This window comes from Girardinichthys multiradiatus, chromosome 15 (genome assembly GCF_021462225.1).
Source record: "Girardinichthys multiradiatus isolate DD_20200921_A chromosome 15, DD_fGirMul_XY1, whole genome shotgun sequence".
In the NCBI taxonomy this organism is placed as follows: Eukaryota; Metazoa; Chordata; class Actinopteri; order Cyprinodontiformes; family Goodeidae; genus Girardinichthys; species Girardinichthys multiradiatus.
Genome location: NC_061808.1, coordinates 27,027,529 through 27,044,068, shown reverse-complemented (window position 1 = coordinate 27,044,068; position 16,540 = coordinate 27,027,529). Strand labels below are relative to the sequence as shown.

The 16,540-nt window shown below is 43.6% G+C and overlaps 1 protein-coding gene across 3 annotated transcripts in view; it reads right to left on the bottom strand.

Annotated features, from left to right (window-relative positions):
* Positions 1-1,080: 1,080 nt before the first annotated feature.
* The window catches only part of LOC124881831 (pleckstrin homology domain interacting protein), a 54,301-nt gene continuing 38,841 nt past the window's right edge, over positions 1,081-16,540 (bottom strand). For all 3 annotated transcript variants that reach the window (XM_047387655.1, XM_047387654.1, XM_047387656.1), the window contains 11 exons: positions 12,653-12,808; positions 11,985-12,105; positions 11,769-11,894; positions 11,511-11,586; positions 9,363-9,425; positions 9,098-9,250; positions 8,818-8,970; positions 8,506-8,711; positions 8,179-8,411; positions 7,216-7,359; positions 1,081-7,106 (listed from right to left, as the gene is read on the bottom strand). In XM_047387655.1, the coding sequence (XP_047243611.1) occupies positions 6,397-7,106; positions 7,216-7,359; positions 8,179-8,411; positions 8,506-8,711; positions 8,818-8,970; positions 9,098-9,250; positions 9,363-9,425; positions 11,511-11,586; positions 11,769-11,894; positions 11,985-12,105; positions 12,653-12,808 (2,141 nt within the window). In that variant the 3' untranslated portion in view covers positions 1,081-6,396. The remainder of the gene's footprint in view (positions 7,107-7,215; positions 7,360-8,178; positions 8,412-8,505; positions 8,712-8,817; positions 8,971-9,097; positions 9,251-9,362; positions 9,426-11,510; positions 11,587-11,768; positions 11,895-11,984; positions 12,106-12,652; positions 12,809-16,540) is intronic.

The window sequence follows — 16,540 nt, the reverse complement described above, 5'->3', positions numbered from 1 at the left end:
GGGCTTCTTTAACACCTCAGCAGAACCACAGGCCTCCATGCTGAACTGTTGATTTAAAAAAAAAAAATTGGTCTATGTTCTGCCGTTGGTTTATGTTATGTCTTGGCTAAATCAAGAGCTCACTGAGGACTTTCTTAGAGGAAAAAAAGAAAAGGAATCTCACAGGATGTGGTAAGGCTGATGGTGCGAAAGAAGTTATCCAAGGATCTCCACCAAGGTCATCCTTAACAGTGTGGGTCATGCCTGGTGCTTTGTTTTGTGGTTAGATGAAAAGTTTAATTATTGACCACAATGTTGTAGCCTTCATTTGGCGTAAAAAGGAAGAAGCGTCCCACCCCCACCGTCAGGTATCCTGATGGGAACATAATGCTTTGGGACATCATCTTTTCAGCCAATGGGACAGGCAGCGTAATCTGAGGTAAAACAAACAAAAAAAAAGACTACTTCAGGCAGTCTGCAAAGAAGCTTGGACTTAGGCAACACTGGATGTTTTAGCATGACCCAAAACACACAGCTGATGAAATATTCAAAGTTTTGGAGTGGCCCAGTCAGTCTTGATTTGAATCTGATGGAGAATCTGTGAAGGGAGCTTAAAAAATAGCGCTATGGTTAGACGGCCTCCCAACCTCAAAGCCTTGGAGCTTATTGCAAAAGATTAAAGACATCAAGGAGACATGCAACCAGCGGGCCAGCAACCATTACAAGCGCCAGGTTGCCGTTATTCCCAGTAAGGGCTTTTTATTGATTACTGAGAAAGGTCAGAATAATTTTGGCCTTATCATTTTTCTTAAATCGAAATGCATTTTTATTTTGTTCCCATAGTAATACGCCTTATATGTGGTCGTATATTTTGAAAGATGCCCCTCTCAATTTCAACAAACTTGTGGGTATAAATCTGAATATGTCAGGGGTATGAACAATTCTGGGCACAATTGTATGACGTTAACCTTTTGAATTAAATTACTAAAGTGAATTTTACAATGATATTCTAATTTACTGAGATGCACTTGTATTGACTTAAGAAAACAAAACATACAAATCTGGTTTTATTATGCCACAAATGACAAGATGTAAACTGAATATGAAAACACAACTGTTTTATTTACTTAAAATATCGGTATGAACTAACAGGACAGTAGTACTCCCCTACACATACATTCTAGCTTTATGCTTTTTTTTTTTGCATGACTTCCTTTATTTATAAAAAGTATCCAAACTAACAAAGACGTCATCAATAAATTCACATAAAAGATACCCCCTCCCCTTTCTTCTCCAACAGCTCCATAAAACCTCAAATTTAGAACATCTCATAATGCTTCCTGGTGGCTCACATAAAGCCACTTCTCTCTCGCTCGCTCGCTCTCTCTCACACACACACACACTGACCAAACACTGATGCTTCAGCCAGGCGCCACACGCAGCATAACTCTGCCACACATTTACAGAGGCTCACACTGAATACATGCAAGTTCTCATGAAACCACAAATACAGAGCAGCTCTGAACTGGTGAACCAGGGATTAAAAAAATAATAATACATCTTAAATGCAATAATATTGTGACCCTCCATGACTGTAGAACTGATAAAAAACTATTCCTGTATATAGCTGTATTTATTTGGGATACTTTAGGAGCTGTGAAGGTGCTGGCTGCCTCTGTGTCATAACAGTTCATGGTGGTTACACCAAACAGCCATCTTTTAAGGGTAAATGTAAAGGTGACCCCATATCTCAGTGTAAATAACTCTGGGTCAGTACATTAGTTAATCCCTGCAGAGGCAGATTAATTGGTTGTCCCCCCAGTAAAGATGGATGAAAAGCTTAAGATAGGTTCAGCTTTTATTGGAGGAGTATAATCTCACAGAACAATCTAAAAATACATCCTTTATTTTGTGTGCATTCATTTAGAAGGAAAACAATCAGGGATGGTATATTATTTGGTCCTGTTTCCTGCATCTGATCTTCAATTCAATTCAATTCAAAAATACTTTATTAATCCCAAAGGGAAATTAAATAACAACCATGTAACTTGGGAGTGTAGCCAGAAGAAAAAAAGCTTCAATTTTATCCAACCATCACAAACATAAATATGTAAGGTTTGCCAATATCTACTTGGGCTTTAATTGGAACTATGCGCTTTGGTCAGACGGTGCTAAAATGGAGCTTTTCATCATCAGACACTTCAGGTGCGATGGGAATGAACCAAAGGACGAATATCTGGAAACTATCCAAAGACCCCTCTTGGGTATGGTGGAGGATGTGTAATGCTGTGGGCCATATTCTTGTGCAAAGGAATCCTTGCTAGAGTGAATGGAAATACCAGGACATTTGAAATAAAAATCTGGTGGCATGTGCCAGTAAACTGAAAAGGGGCCAAAATTTGTCCAGTTGAACACAGAAATGATTCATTCCCAACAACATCCCAGACCTAAATCCTATAGAAAACAGGCATGGTGAGCTAAAAAGAGCATAAAGCAAGGACTCTGGACGATCTAGGGAGGTTATGCATAGAGGAACGAAGTCCCTCTCGCTGTCTGCATCAACCTTGTGAAATGTCACAGAACCTAAAAAGCGGGGCTGTGTCCTATTGGCAAAGTAATGGCTCCAACAATTGCAGGCCACCCCCCACCCCACTGAATAAATGTACTCAGATTAAAGGCGGTATTCAGTGTGAGATGATGCTACTGCAACAATAGATGAATGTATTAATAAGGTTTTTTGTATTTTTTTGTTTTACACATCTTTACCAGGGGTACCAAGAGATTTTTATAAATCTGTCTAATGTACTAACGTAGATTTGGATTAAAAAATAATCCAAAAGGTTTATGTGCACATAAAGTGCTTTTAAAATGAAGTTAGAAACAAAAAGCTATGAATAAACACTTAAAGCCAACAAAATGTTGCCTTCAAGATAAATATTTTTTTTTTATGGGTAAAGATTTAAACCTCAATCATAAAAGATATTTCTTCTCTTCTCGTGCTGAGGAAAACACACTATTTTTGGCCATTATAGACTTAAAAACTTTTATATGGACATTATTTTTTTTTTTTTATGTAATTATATCCTCAAATATATGTGTGGCAGAGCATAAAGCATCATTCTATCTCCATGGATCGATCCCCTGATATATCATCTTATATGGCAGGGACACAAACAGAAGACGGGTTAACACACATCATACATAAATGAACATCCACAGTGGAGACAATAAAAGTTAGTTAGAAAACACATTCAAAAGCCATGTTCTAAAACTTCAGTGCCCACAGACAGAATTTGGCATTGACAAACCAATTTTTAACAAACAATGAGAAACAGATAGGATATATGTTCAGTAATATGTGAGCTAAGAGATGAACCAGGTGTATATAGATGCTGGCATCCAGTCGGTCCCACAACGCATGATGAAACTTGCAGATTTTGGCATTCACTTCCTCTGTGCTGGGGGAGAAAAAAATAAAACACCAGGAACAGAGGCATCTTTATAAACTCGGTACCGATTGCGTGTAGTAAAAAGAGAGTGCATTATCAGAATGTTTTTTTTTTCTCCATGAAACCCGAAGTCCAGTTCTCTAAACATAGCGAAGAGCAGAAACAGGATGTCCAAACATAAAAAAAGCCCCATAAGGGAAAACAGAAGACTCAATATGCCAGAGTAGCAAAGGCACACTATCAGAAAGGTGAAGTTATTTTCCATCAAATGCAGTTTGATTCGGTTTCATGCCCCTACCCCACGCCCCCCTTTCTTGCTTTCCAAATTATGAGAAAGTGCTAGAACATGCGAGACAGGGTTGCATGTGAAATGTGAATGCAGTCATCATAGAAGCATCTCAACATTTTCAAAAGCTTATTTTAGAAATACAAACAGTTACTAGCTAAGACTTCCTTGATAACCAGCTTGTGGTAAGTGCGTCTCAAAGCTAGGCACCCTCCCCGCCCCGTACCTCAGGTGTAACCAGACGATGGGTTGGTTATAGAACGATACACCGACGTGAACTGTGATAGGTTTACAACAGCTTCTCTAAATACGTTTCTTTTTGAGAGGTTTTACAATGATCAAACTGTATGCCACTGTTTGTACGCGCCAAGTAAAGCCTGCACTCGCGTATGTTATAAACACACACACACACACACACACAAACCCCTCCTTCTGTTACACCGTCAGATGTTTGCATCCAGTCATGATGGGCATGAATAAAGTTGAACTTTATTGTCAAACAAACTATGTGCATTCATCCCACTGATGTTTAGTGAAATGCCCCCACCACCCAAAGTTCATAAAGTTTTTAAAGGGTCTTCCCTGAAGCCTGATTGATCCATTCCAAAGCCAGCTTTGGTGTGTGTTTGGGACCATTCTTCTGCTGGAGCAGCCAGATGTGTCCCAGTTCCAACTGTACAATCAGGCCCAAAATTATGCATACCCCTGGTAGATTCAGGGTTAATGTAATCTTTTAATTTAACCAACTTATTTCTTCTGACTGGAAGTAGAAGTAACATTTTGCAGTGGTCCAGCCAAAGTCCTGACTTGAATCTGCAAGACAATCTGTGGAGAGAGCTAAAGATTAGGGTGATGATGAGGAGCTTCTCAGAAGCTGCTCAGCAATTATGAGAAGGTTTGGGTGCTTTAATGCCAATCAAGATTTCTCCACTGATTATAGAGAAGGGCATTAATACTTTCCATTTTTCAAGATAATGTAAGTAATGGATACTCCTTTAATCTTGTTTTATTACCTTTTGAGTGAAGTCTGTCTCATTTCCTGTTAAAAACAAGCTTCTTGGTGACATGAATCTAAGCCTGTTTGGGGTATGAATATGTTTGGCCTTAACTGTAGCTGTTGATTTGAGGGGAAGCTGGAAGGACAACCCACTTTCTTCAATATCTCATCCATAAGTATGACTGGCAGCAAAACAGATTCTCAGCATGATGCTGCCGCGACCGTGCTTAACAGCTGAAACATTGTTCTCAGGTCTAAAGGAAACATTCTTCTTGTCCCTGTGACCGAACAGTTCATCTGTCTATAAAACCTTTCTCCGGAAGACATTTGGCTGATCCATGTGGGTAGCTCTAAATGTCCGCATTGCTTGGAGCTTTTGATTGAGGTTTCTATTTTTTCATCTGAGGTTACATTTTGGCAGATAAGTGAATGCTGGGCACCACTGAAGATGCCAACAGGTCAATGATCCCAGACACACATCTGAAATGGGTTTTGAGTTGATAAATTAAGCTAAAAATCAACCTTCTGGAATGTCCCCGACCATTTCAAAGTTTTACGGACTGTCCTTAAAATCCGTGTCTGTGGCGGGAAACCAAACAGCCAGCCAGAAGCTTGCTGATAGCTACAAGAAGGGTGCAGACTGAACATTTATACAAATATTAGTCAGGGTGTATGTACAAAAAATGGAAATTGTGCCCCAAATTCTTGTTTTTAAAATTAACTGAAGTTGTATCTTAATTCATCATTTCACCCCAGAATATAAACAGTTCAAATGCTTAATAAAATCCCCATAAGATGAAATTCAGACCAGTGATGATTGTATGCAAACGTATGACCAGAGCTGTACTTGCAGTAGCCAAAACGCTAGTTTGTAGACAGACAGGCACATGTAGAGGCTTAGCACATGTACGCACACACCCACACACCTTACACGTAAAGGCACAAGGTATTGCTAATGCAGAAGACGCATTCAGACATGATATAAAGACGCATGAATGACTCCTCTCATTCATGCATCGTTTTTATCCGCCTCACAGTAAAAACAGCTTTCAGGAAGAAGATGCTTCCTCTTTCTAATTAACATGCAGAAAATAACAAAACCACATTAACAGTACACAAAATGTACAGATGTACAGTACCAACAAAGGTACGCCATTTGGTATTTTAGCACAGACAGACACGCTCAGCTCAGCCAATGTGTAAGACTTCCAAATCAGAGGAACGATCACAAGAACATTTAGAAAGAGCAATGAAAAGGTTGTATAAAAAACAGACAGGATGAAGTTAGGGGGAGAATAGGTGGTCTTAGGCCAGTTGTCTATGTAGGTTTGACTTCTTGGCCCAATCTGACTCCAAACTGTGTTTAAGGTCAGGCAGAGGAGAGGTTCGCCAGACAACGTGAGAAATACCGCCTTCACAGAGAGAGATTCTGTGTGCTCCTGTGGGATCCAACATGGATCAATAGAATAGGAGATGTGGGAGCATATGAACATGCAGTGCTGAAGTGCTTAGTGGGCAGAGAGGAAGGTGGGGTCAACGACGAGAACGGGAACAGGTAACGGCACAGTTTTCTCTCCGCAGCTCCAGCTAACTGCAGCTGTGAGCCTCCACTTCCAAAGCATCCGATCTGAAATCCCGTCGGGATCTCTCAGCCCTCTGAGCACTCAAGCTCGTGCATATGTTCTTTACCAGCCTATAAGATTGGCTTTGGCCTTTTCTGTCAGTTTGCGGACGCGCCCCTTTGAGGACGTTCCAAAGGTGATTGATGAGTCCTCGAACAGCAACTGCCTCTGCTCCTCCTCAGAGTCCTCTTCCATGTACCAGGCCGACCGCCTTCCTTGGTTACGTGTGCGCATGGCCCCTATTGCCCCGTCTCCAGCCTCCTCCTTTACAGTCTCTTTCCGACTGGATCGCTGAGGGGCAGTCTGAAGATGAGGCGTGGCCTCTTCATTGGTTCTCCTGCTGCTCCTTCTCAGTGGAGAGGGCTCAGGTGACTCAGCAGGAGGAGTTGATTCCTTAGTTTTTACTATCCGAGGTCGGCCTCGTCGTCTAGGTGTCGACGCCATGCCGGAGTCTGACGGTGCTGAGGTTTCTGGGGCGGAAGATGTACCGCCTTCGTCCCCTGTGGAGTGCTCCTGCTCATCGTCAGGAGTGGAGCTCCTACGACTTCCACTCCGTCTCATCTCCTCCTGTTCCTGCTTGCTTTTTTTGCCCTTCTTCTTGCCAGGCGGGCGACCTCGGGGTCTTGAGGGGCTGGCCGGAGTTGGGACTTCTGGAGGACTCACTGGTGAGTCCATTCTGGACCTTCTTCCCCTTCTTCCCACGCCGAGGGTCATGTGACTGCTGTGGCCGTTCAGATGTGCCGTGCCTTGAGTTGAGGGGCTGGAAGGAGAACCTTATATAGAAAAAGATTGGCAGAAGAAAAAGGGAAAGAGTTGAGAATTTGTTGTAACGTTAGTTTTAAACCAAAGCTCAGCCACTCATTTTGTGTTGAAAAAACTAACCGGGTGTATGTCGCACAGGCGTCCTGAGTTTCCGACGAGTGCTTCCACTGCTACTCTCTGCTGGTGGGGGGGGTGGGACCTTTTCAGGAAGTGGTGGTGTTGACGCTCGCACAGAATTATGAGCCCGCAGCGAGCGAGAAGATTCTGATAATAAACAAGGGACACAACAACAAGGCTAATTGCTTAATGGGTTCCTGTGACTCCATGAACATATAAAACATTTCAAGATTTTGGAAACTGCTTTTCTTGTCAAGAGTCTGAAGACTTTGACTAGACCATTCTAAAACAAGATTATACTTTGATCTAAACTATTCTGTTGTAGCTCTGGCCATATGTTAGTCCTTTCATCAACCATGAGCAGCATCCCTGTTCCTGCTGAAGAAAAGCATCCCCACAGCATAATGCATGTTTCAACATAGGGCTGGTGTGGTGAGTCTAGGCAAAAAAGATGCAGTTTTGATCTCATCTGACCATTCTTTCACATGTTTGCTGCATCCCCTACATGACTTGTGACAAACGAAACTTATTATGACTTTCGTTGAACAACGGCTTTCTTCTTGCCACACCTCCATAAATAACAGATGTGTGGTGCACACAACTAATACTTGTCTGGTCAAAAAATTCTCCCATCTGAGATCTGAATCTCTACAGCTCCTCCAGTTACCCAGGGCCTGGGTAACTGGAGGAGCTGCTTCTCTGGTTAATGCTTTCATATCTAGCCTGTCAGTTTAGGTGGACAACCATATCTTGGTAGATTTGCAGTTGAGCCATTTATTTAGGGGTACCACAAATAAGAGGGCTGAATACAAACCCCCCCAAATTTTGGTGTTATATGGAAAAAAAACGTCAACATTTGTGGGAAACATCAAGAAATATCAAGGTAATTACAAGGCACCATTTAAAATTTCTTATAAATAATAAAAAGTGTCAGTATTAGGAATTCTGGGGGTAATTTACTCTCACCTGCTGTGCTTGTAGTGCTTTTAGTGATATTTGATGAAGGAGGTGAGGAGTGTGCAAAGTGGCGTGCAGAACTACGCGTCCGTCCTGGAGCTGGAGTATCCACTTTACCATTGACCAGCTGAGGCGTCTGTTTCAGAGGGACATGCTGCCTGAGGGACGGCGGCCGTGAAGAAGCTGGTGATGGCTCCCTCTTGGCAGTCACCCTGGATGACACTCGTCTTTTCCTCTCTGGGCTACAGTCAGACGGAGAGGAACGTGAGGATTGCCTTCAGTGCCTGGTTTGATTAGTACCAATTAAAATGAATAGAAATGCATTTTTTCCCTAACCTGGATGCGTTGCTGCTTGTGGGTGATTCGCTCCTCCTCCTCTTTGTCGTGTGCCGTGTTTGTCTGTCTGCAGTGTGTCGTTTCTGCCTGTCTGTCCCTCGTCTGGTCAGTTTATCTGTCATGCCGTGGATTGCTTTGTAATCAGACAGGATGGCACTGATATGCTCTTCAAACAGCGCAGAAAGCCTAAGACTCATGCTGTATATCTGCAAACACCAGAAAGAACTTAAAATCGATCATAAAAGAACAAGGAGACCACTGTAAAAAAGCTCTGGCTAGATTTGGACGCATTTTTTGGAAAGTTATACTCACCCGTGACTTTTTACTGGGGGTGTAAGCTTTGGAGTTGCTGAAAATAAGCCTGACATCCTTGCAGAGCTCAATGGGAGATGGGTAATTTCCTTCTGTTAGCTTTTTTAGAACTGTGCCAAAGTCCATTGGAGAGTCAACTATTTGCAGGTAGTCCTTACAGATGCAGACAGAAGTAGAAAACAAAGAGAGAAAGAACAAAGGCAATTAAAATGATTGGCTCCAGGACTGAATCGGCACATAGTATCCGTGCTTAATATTAAGAGATTTGATTCATTTGTACCGGGTACTCTTGTAGGTCCACCGGTTCCCTAAAGGGCTCTGAGTCTTCACACTGAAAGATAAGGTCCAGAAGTTCCTTACAGCGTCCTTTCCAAGCATGAGGATCATAAGAACGAGGCCGGGTCCGTAGCTGGCGCTGCATGGGCTGACGGCTCTGCACAGTAAATCCAAAGTTAATAGCGCAGACTGCATTATGGGTGTTTTGTTTTCACTCATAAGCAGCCAACACAGATAAGATGAAACATAATGGCTATAAGTCATGTTACCTTATGGTTTCGAGTTGATGTTCCTGGAGTATTAATATCTTCATCATCATCCTCCTCATCGTCCTACACAGGAAAAAAATGACGAAGGGCCCATTACGAGCTGTCCTGCAGTCGACTGCAGCGTTATTTCAAGCTTGACGTTCGTTTTAATGGAAACAGTTTTTGTTTCTTAAAGCAAACAAAATAGAAGCCGAAACTAGAATTCAAAACTATTTACAGCAAAATTATTCGGTATAATTATCAAATATTTCTGAACATTTAGATCATGTGTATAATCAGAAGTTTAGTTATACATTTTCCACATATCCATTTAACTGTGTTTTCAAGAAAGAAAAATGTTTTAGAGTGAAGGATGACGTGAACATTCTGACATAATGTCCTGCATCATCTCTGGACTGAATGCAATGTAGTAATGCATACATGTATACTGGACTTTGGCTGGGCCATTCTATCCAATGAATATGTCTCGATCTAAATCCTTCCGCTGTAGCTCTGGCTTTATGATTGGGGTCGCTGTCCAGCTGGAGTTTAAAATCCGCCTTGGTCTCAAGTCCTTTGTAGCCTCTAACATGTTTTCTTTCAGAACTGCCCTCTATTTATGTAATTAAATTTGACCAGCTTCCCTGTCCCTGGATGATACACAGCATGATGCTGACACCACCATGTTTCACAGTGGGGATGGTATTTTTAAGGGTGATGTACAGTGATTGTAGCATTTAGCATGTATGACAAAATTTAAAAATATTCCATGTTGGTCTCATCTGACCGTAGCACTTTTTTCGATGTGTACATGGTTTATATAAAACTTTCTTCAGGAAATCTTATGACTTTCATTTAACAAAGGCTTTCTTCTTGCCACTCTTCCATAAAGGCCAGATCTATGGAGTGCAGGTCTAATATTGGAATAGGGGTGCACCAATTGATTAATTTTGGGAGATCGGTGATCGGCTGATACATGTGAAACGGATCTTTTCCACCGATCTTATCTACTTATCTAACCAATAGTGCAGGTTTTGTTTCTTTTTAATCATGTGAAAAATTAAAGACTAAAGGAACTGCAATGCTCTAAACATTTCATTTAAATGTAAGAGCACTGCCTCGTGTGCAGTTAAAAGACGTTTGTATTGTTTCATGGGTACTGTTTAGTGTTTTTCAATAAAATAACATTCAAACTTTAACACCTGACAGTCTCAGTTATAAAAAAAAAAAATCGGTATTGTCCAAAATCGGATTTGGCAGGTCAGGCTTTTTAAAGATCGGTAATTGTTGATCAGCCAGAAAACTGCAATCGGTTTACCCCTAATTTGTAATGTTGACAAACCTGACAAACCTCCCACCTGAGCTGTGGATCCCTGCGGCTCCTCCAGAGTTACAATAAGGCCACTGGACTCCTTCTTTGTTCAAAGCTCTCCTTCCCCAACGGGTCACTTTAGGTGGGCAGTCATGTCTTAGGTACATAGGTTTGCAATCATGCAACAACGTTGCCATTTTCAAATGATGGATTGAAGAGTGGTCATTTAATAAGTTAACTTAGCTTAAAACCTTTTCCCCAACCTGTCTGCTGTGTTGCTTGATCTTCACGATGCAGTTTGTTCAACAAAAAACCTCTGGGGCCTTCACAGAACAGCTGCATATATTTGCACTGGATTTTGTTTCATTATTTCAAAGTAAAGGAGGCTGAACACATGCAAGAATCACTTTACAGATTTTTATTTGTAAAAAGTTTTGAAAATCCCATATTGTTTTTCTTCCACCTAACAAATATATACTACAATGTGTTGGTCTGTCACATGAAATCATAATAAAATAAATGTAAGATTGTGGTTATAACACGACAAATGTTCAAGGTATAGTATAGTGTAGTGTCGTGTAGCGCAGCGTAGTATATTAGAATATAGTAAAGCATAGTGTGGTTTAGTGTAGCATAGTATAATGTGGTGTATTGTAGTGTACTCTAGTATAGTATACTTTACGGTAGTATAGTATAGTGTGGTGCAACATGGTACAGTATAGCGTAGTATTGTATAGTGTGGTATAGTATAGCATGTTATATTTTAATGTAGTATGGTGCAGTATTGTATTGTATAGTGTGGTGTAGTATAGTATAGTATAATGTAGTATAGTATAGTGTAGTATATGCAAACACACCTCGTCTTCAGAGTCAGAGAAGGTGGCCTTCTTCATGGTTTTGTACAGAGGCTTGAGATCTGTGAGACTTTGGTCCCTGCAGAGCAAAGACAGAAACAGAGAGCAGATCAGTAACTAATGACTGGAGTTAGAAAGATTAAGAATTCAAATGAAACCATGACAAGTATACATTTGCAGTTAAGATAAAAAGATATCAACATAGTGAATCAATCACAACAATTACAACTACGATATAATGACGCTTTGAGTGCAACATACTTAATGAATGCCAGCATGAGGTCAGACACAAACTTGGCAGTTGTGACGATGAAGGATCCTGGCTCGTTGAACGTTTGGGCGTTGTGTTCTATATAACGCACCTCCCACATTAAAGAGGAAAGACGCCTGTAGTAATAATAACAAAAATACGGTCTTGTTACAAACTTGCTCTCACATGTATGTACACTGCATCTAGCACAGCCTCAGGTGAGTTACCTGTAGAAGCGATTCACCAGCCTTTCACGTATAGTGCTGAGATCGGTGACGTAGGCCACGACTGTGCAGTATGTCGGGTACGCCTGTAAATCTACTGGGAAGGCAAATGGTGCCGCCACATCTGAAAGAGGCAAATTTGTTTGATAATGGGAAGAGAAATACTGAAAACGGTTCAGTTGGAAGATTTTAGCTACGGGGAAAGCAACAGGAAACAGGAAAATGGAGGAATGCTTATTCAGATTACCTAAAGCCAGTAATTATATTTTATTTTTGTCCTTTGCCAACATATGAAACTCTCAACTTCTTATTGTTTTGTAACTATATATTTAGGAGATGAGAAAGAACTAAAATAGCTCAGGCTAAACCTGAGGCAGTTGCAGAATGAAACATACATCTAACGTCCACCAGGGGGAGGCCTCCTACTGGCTTTCCTTCAAGGTTTGTGTTTGGAATGACATCACATCACCTAACTGGAATAAAAATCAGCAGCTCAGTGTTTAGCTCAATGCTTTACCAGCTTATTCCTTTCTAGCTGTGATCCTCCTGTTGATGATCTCAGAATGATGACTCATATGATGGGAAGTCTAGCTGCTGCTCATTTACTAGAAATGGGTCTGGGGCTCAACTTTTCATTTACTTTTCTTTAAAGATTATTTATTACATCATACCGAGTATACAGAGCTGGTCGATGGCTTTGATGATGCGGTCGCACTCCTCTGCACGTGTGCGGCAGCCCCATTCACCGTCCTGTGGGACGTACAGCAAATCTTTCTGCTCGTCTTCTGTCAGCGGGACACTCGTGCCCAACTCATCAGGAAACGTGGCTAAGGGGAGTGAAATGAAAGGGATTTTTTTTGTTAAGATAGGAACAGCCTTAGTATGCACACCCCAAGGGCGATGCATGGTGTAGTGGTAGAGCAGCTTTTAGTCTTCAACACAGCCATCTGGGGTTAAAAACCTGGCCCCAGGATCTTTGCTGCATGTTTTTCTAATTTCGCTCTTTGCTGTCCAGTCTGACAACTGAATGAAAGGCTAGCAATGCCACAAAATAAGATAAAAACAAATAAATTAAGAATATGCACACACCATGAAGCACAACACTCATTCCAACAAAGTTGGGACGTTGTGTAAAACGTAAATAAAAACAGAATACAATGACTTGCAAATCCTGTTAAACCTATATACAATTGAATATGCTTAAAAGACGAGATATTTAATGTTCCAGCTGATAAACTTTATTGTTCTTTTGCATATGTTCACTTATGTGTGCATTACGTTGTTGGGACCCACAGCCATGAGTTACAGGAACAGGAAATGCGGTACAGACTTTTCTGGAACTTTCAAAATAATTTGCATTAACCTACTTCTGGCACAACTTAGGAATTGGGGGTAACAGCGAACTTCCCATGATGCCACTGTCCACATAAAACCCCACCTCCCCCAATGGTCCGATCTCTTCCACACGGCCTCCAGAGGGACCGGATAGGGGAGGCAGCGCGCTAATGTCTCTTTGCTGGCAAAAAGACAAACTCTTCAAACTGGATCCAAGGGTGTCATAAGATCACGCGATCATATGCACAAGTTAAGTACTGATGATTCTCTTTCATAGCATTCGTTTCGTGTCTCACATTGGGAACGCCCTCGGCGTGACCTCGTCAGAAGCTCCTATTGCATTACGCCAGCCACGATTGGCTGGAAATAAGCCTGTCAGTGTCAGAGAGGGTAGGGTCCCTCCCCCTATTTTATAGGGCTGTCGCTGCACTGATAGTTTATTCAAAAACCTCTTCTCGCAACGAGCAGAAGTTCCAACTAGCTCTCCATTAGATACGGCCTCTCTTCGGAGTCTAGCTAAACTGTCCACAAACACGTGCGCAATCTCGGTCACCGGGCGCTTTGCTCTGGGTTTGTCCAGTATCACGGAGAGTAGCTATTCCCTCAGTAGAAATACCGCAGGAAGAGTAGAAAAACTCACCAAAAAAAAAAAAAAAAGTGGGTCAACTTACCTGCTACGGTTGTCCGTTACAGAGTAGCTATACTCCCTCTGTAAGCTACCCATAGAGAAGCTGCAATGCTCCCCCCAACCTAGCCACACCTGGTTAGCTTAGCCGTCACCAGCTAGTTTTCTTCTTTTCCCTTTCGTAGCCTCACAGCCAAATCTCCTTCAAACATGGAGACTGCCAAGTCTTCCACAAAAACTGAGGAGAGCATACAGGCACGAACCTGCCCGTGTGGCTATAAAATTTCAAGCTGGGATACCCACCTGGCTTGTGTGGTGTGTCGGTCTGAAACACGCTCAAGCAGCCTTTGAGCCCGGGGAAGAGTGCTCTCACTGTAGCCGGTTCTCCCTCAAGGTGCTCAGTCGCCGTCTGGCCCGTCAGTCGACATTGTCCATCAACGACCCAGTGTTGGTTTCGACAGCATCCGTACGGGAACCAGCCGATCAAGCTGTTTCTCTAACCACCGATGCAGTACCAAGTTGGGGAGAAATCCTCGACGCCGTGGACCCTCTGCCGCCTGAAATGTCCGAGCACGGCCCCGCATCCGGCCCGCTGGATCTCCTGATGGCGGGAGACGATGAACTTTCTGACCTGGATTCGGAAATGCCCTTCTTGGATAACGATGAAGATTATGATCCATCTCCGCCTCCCTCAGGACGGGTTGCAAAACCCATTTCCTCAGGTGCGGGCCGACCCGGTCATGATATGGATTAACTGGATTTTGACCTGCACGACGTGTGCAAACGCGCTGCTGCCAAGTTAAACATTCACTGGCCTGAGGTTCACGCGAAGGTATTCCGCTCCCGTTTCGACGGAAAGAAGCTACCAAAAGCAATGAAAACAGGCAGACAACTCTTGCTGTTTTTTCCGGAGCTACTGGAAGAACTGGCCGTCTCCTGGCGCAACAAGCCCTTTAAGGAGAAGCACCCGGTGGCTGGCAGTTCGGTGCTGGATTGTGACGGGATGAAAAAGAGCGGTCTCCGCCAGATGCCACCAGTCGAGCCGGCGGTGACAGCGCACCTACACCCGAAGACCTCCATGTCAGCGGGTGGTCCTGCCCTCCCTTCAAGAGCGGACTGTTTTCAGTCCAGCCTGATGGATAAGTCCTACAGGACTGCGGCGCTCTCAGTCCGTGCTCTGAACGCCTCGTCTCTGCTGATGGCTTATCAGGTGGAACTCGAGGAGCAGATGACCGCCTAACCTGACGCTGCGTTATGGGAGGAAGTGTGCATCATAACACATCACTGCCTTGACCTCCATAAAGTGGCAATCCAGGCTCTGGGCAGAACCATGGGGCTCATGGTTCTGCAGGAGAGAGCCAGGTGGCTGAACCTCACCATGCTTTCCACTAAAGAGAAGGAGGACATCCTGGACACGCCATCACACCTCAGGGGCTGTTCGGAGCAGCGGTCACCTCAATGCAAAAAAGGTGGGAGGAGAAGAAGAGGGATGATGAAGCCTTGAAGCTGTGTCTCTCCAGACGTACATTTGCTACTGGGACCACGGCCCCGCCACCCCAGCGCCAGACGTTTACCCAGGTGGCAGCTCGCTTTCCCCCCACCTTCAGGATCCCGAGACAACCGAAAGTGCAATCAACTGCTCAGACACCACAGAAACCCTCCGCCTCCAAGGCACAGTGGCAGCCCGAAAGCTCTCGCCCCAACCAGCCACCTCCCACCTCCACTCAGGTGGTAAGGAGGAGGAAGCGGTTGGCCTGACCCCCTCCCTGGACGGAGAGAGCGAGCAGGGATCGCTTCCCTCCACGGCTCTGTTCCCGAGCCCGTTCGAGGAGTTCAGTCGATTTCAGTGCGTGACCGAGAGGACGTTCGAGCCTGCTCAGAACGCCATGAAGAAACTGAGAGACTGTGTTCATTATGGGGAATTCGACAGCAACCCCCATTTATGTCATAAAAGCACATTTTTCTGTTCAACAAAAATAAATGCTCACAAACTGCCGCATTCAGGCCACGAGCCGAGGGCGCAGTTAAAAACATTGAAAAATATAAACGCACTATCTCTTGGGGATTTGGTCCCTCCTTTTTTGGAAGGAGTGAGACCTCGCCCGAGTGTGAGCAGCTCTGTTGCGCAGCCAATACCGTGCGCATGCGCTCTACAAGACGGAGCTTTTTCCAACCTAGCGCCAGAAAGCGGCGCTCTGAGCCCGTTTTCCAAAGACTGGCCTGTCAGCCGCCTGACAGTGAAAATCAGTCTTTGGGAAAAATGCACACTCAGAGTGGGTTTTAAGAACAATATGGAGGGGATACAGGCTGCAGTTCGCCATATCCCCCCCATGCTTCAGGGGAGTGACTCCGTCACAAGCAGAAGGGGAAGCCGCTCTTTTCCTACAGGAGGACATTTCCTCGTTGCTAGAGAAGAGAGCAATAAGACTGATTCCTCACGAACACTGCGGCGTCGGTTTTTATTCGCGCTATTTCCTCGTTCCGAAGAAAGGCGGGCAGGGGATGCGTGCAATTTTAGACCTCCGGGCGCTGAACAAGCATCTGAGAAAATACAAATTCAGGATGCTGACCCACACCTCCCTGCTGCGCTTCGTACGTC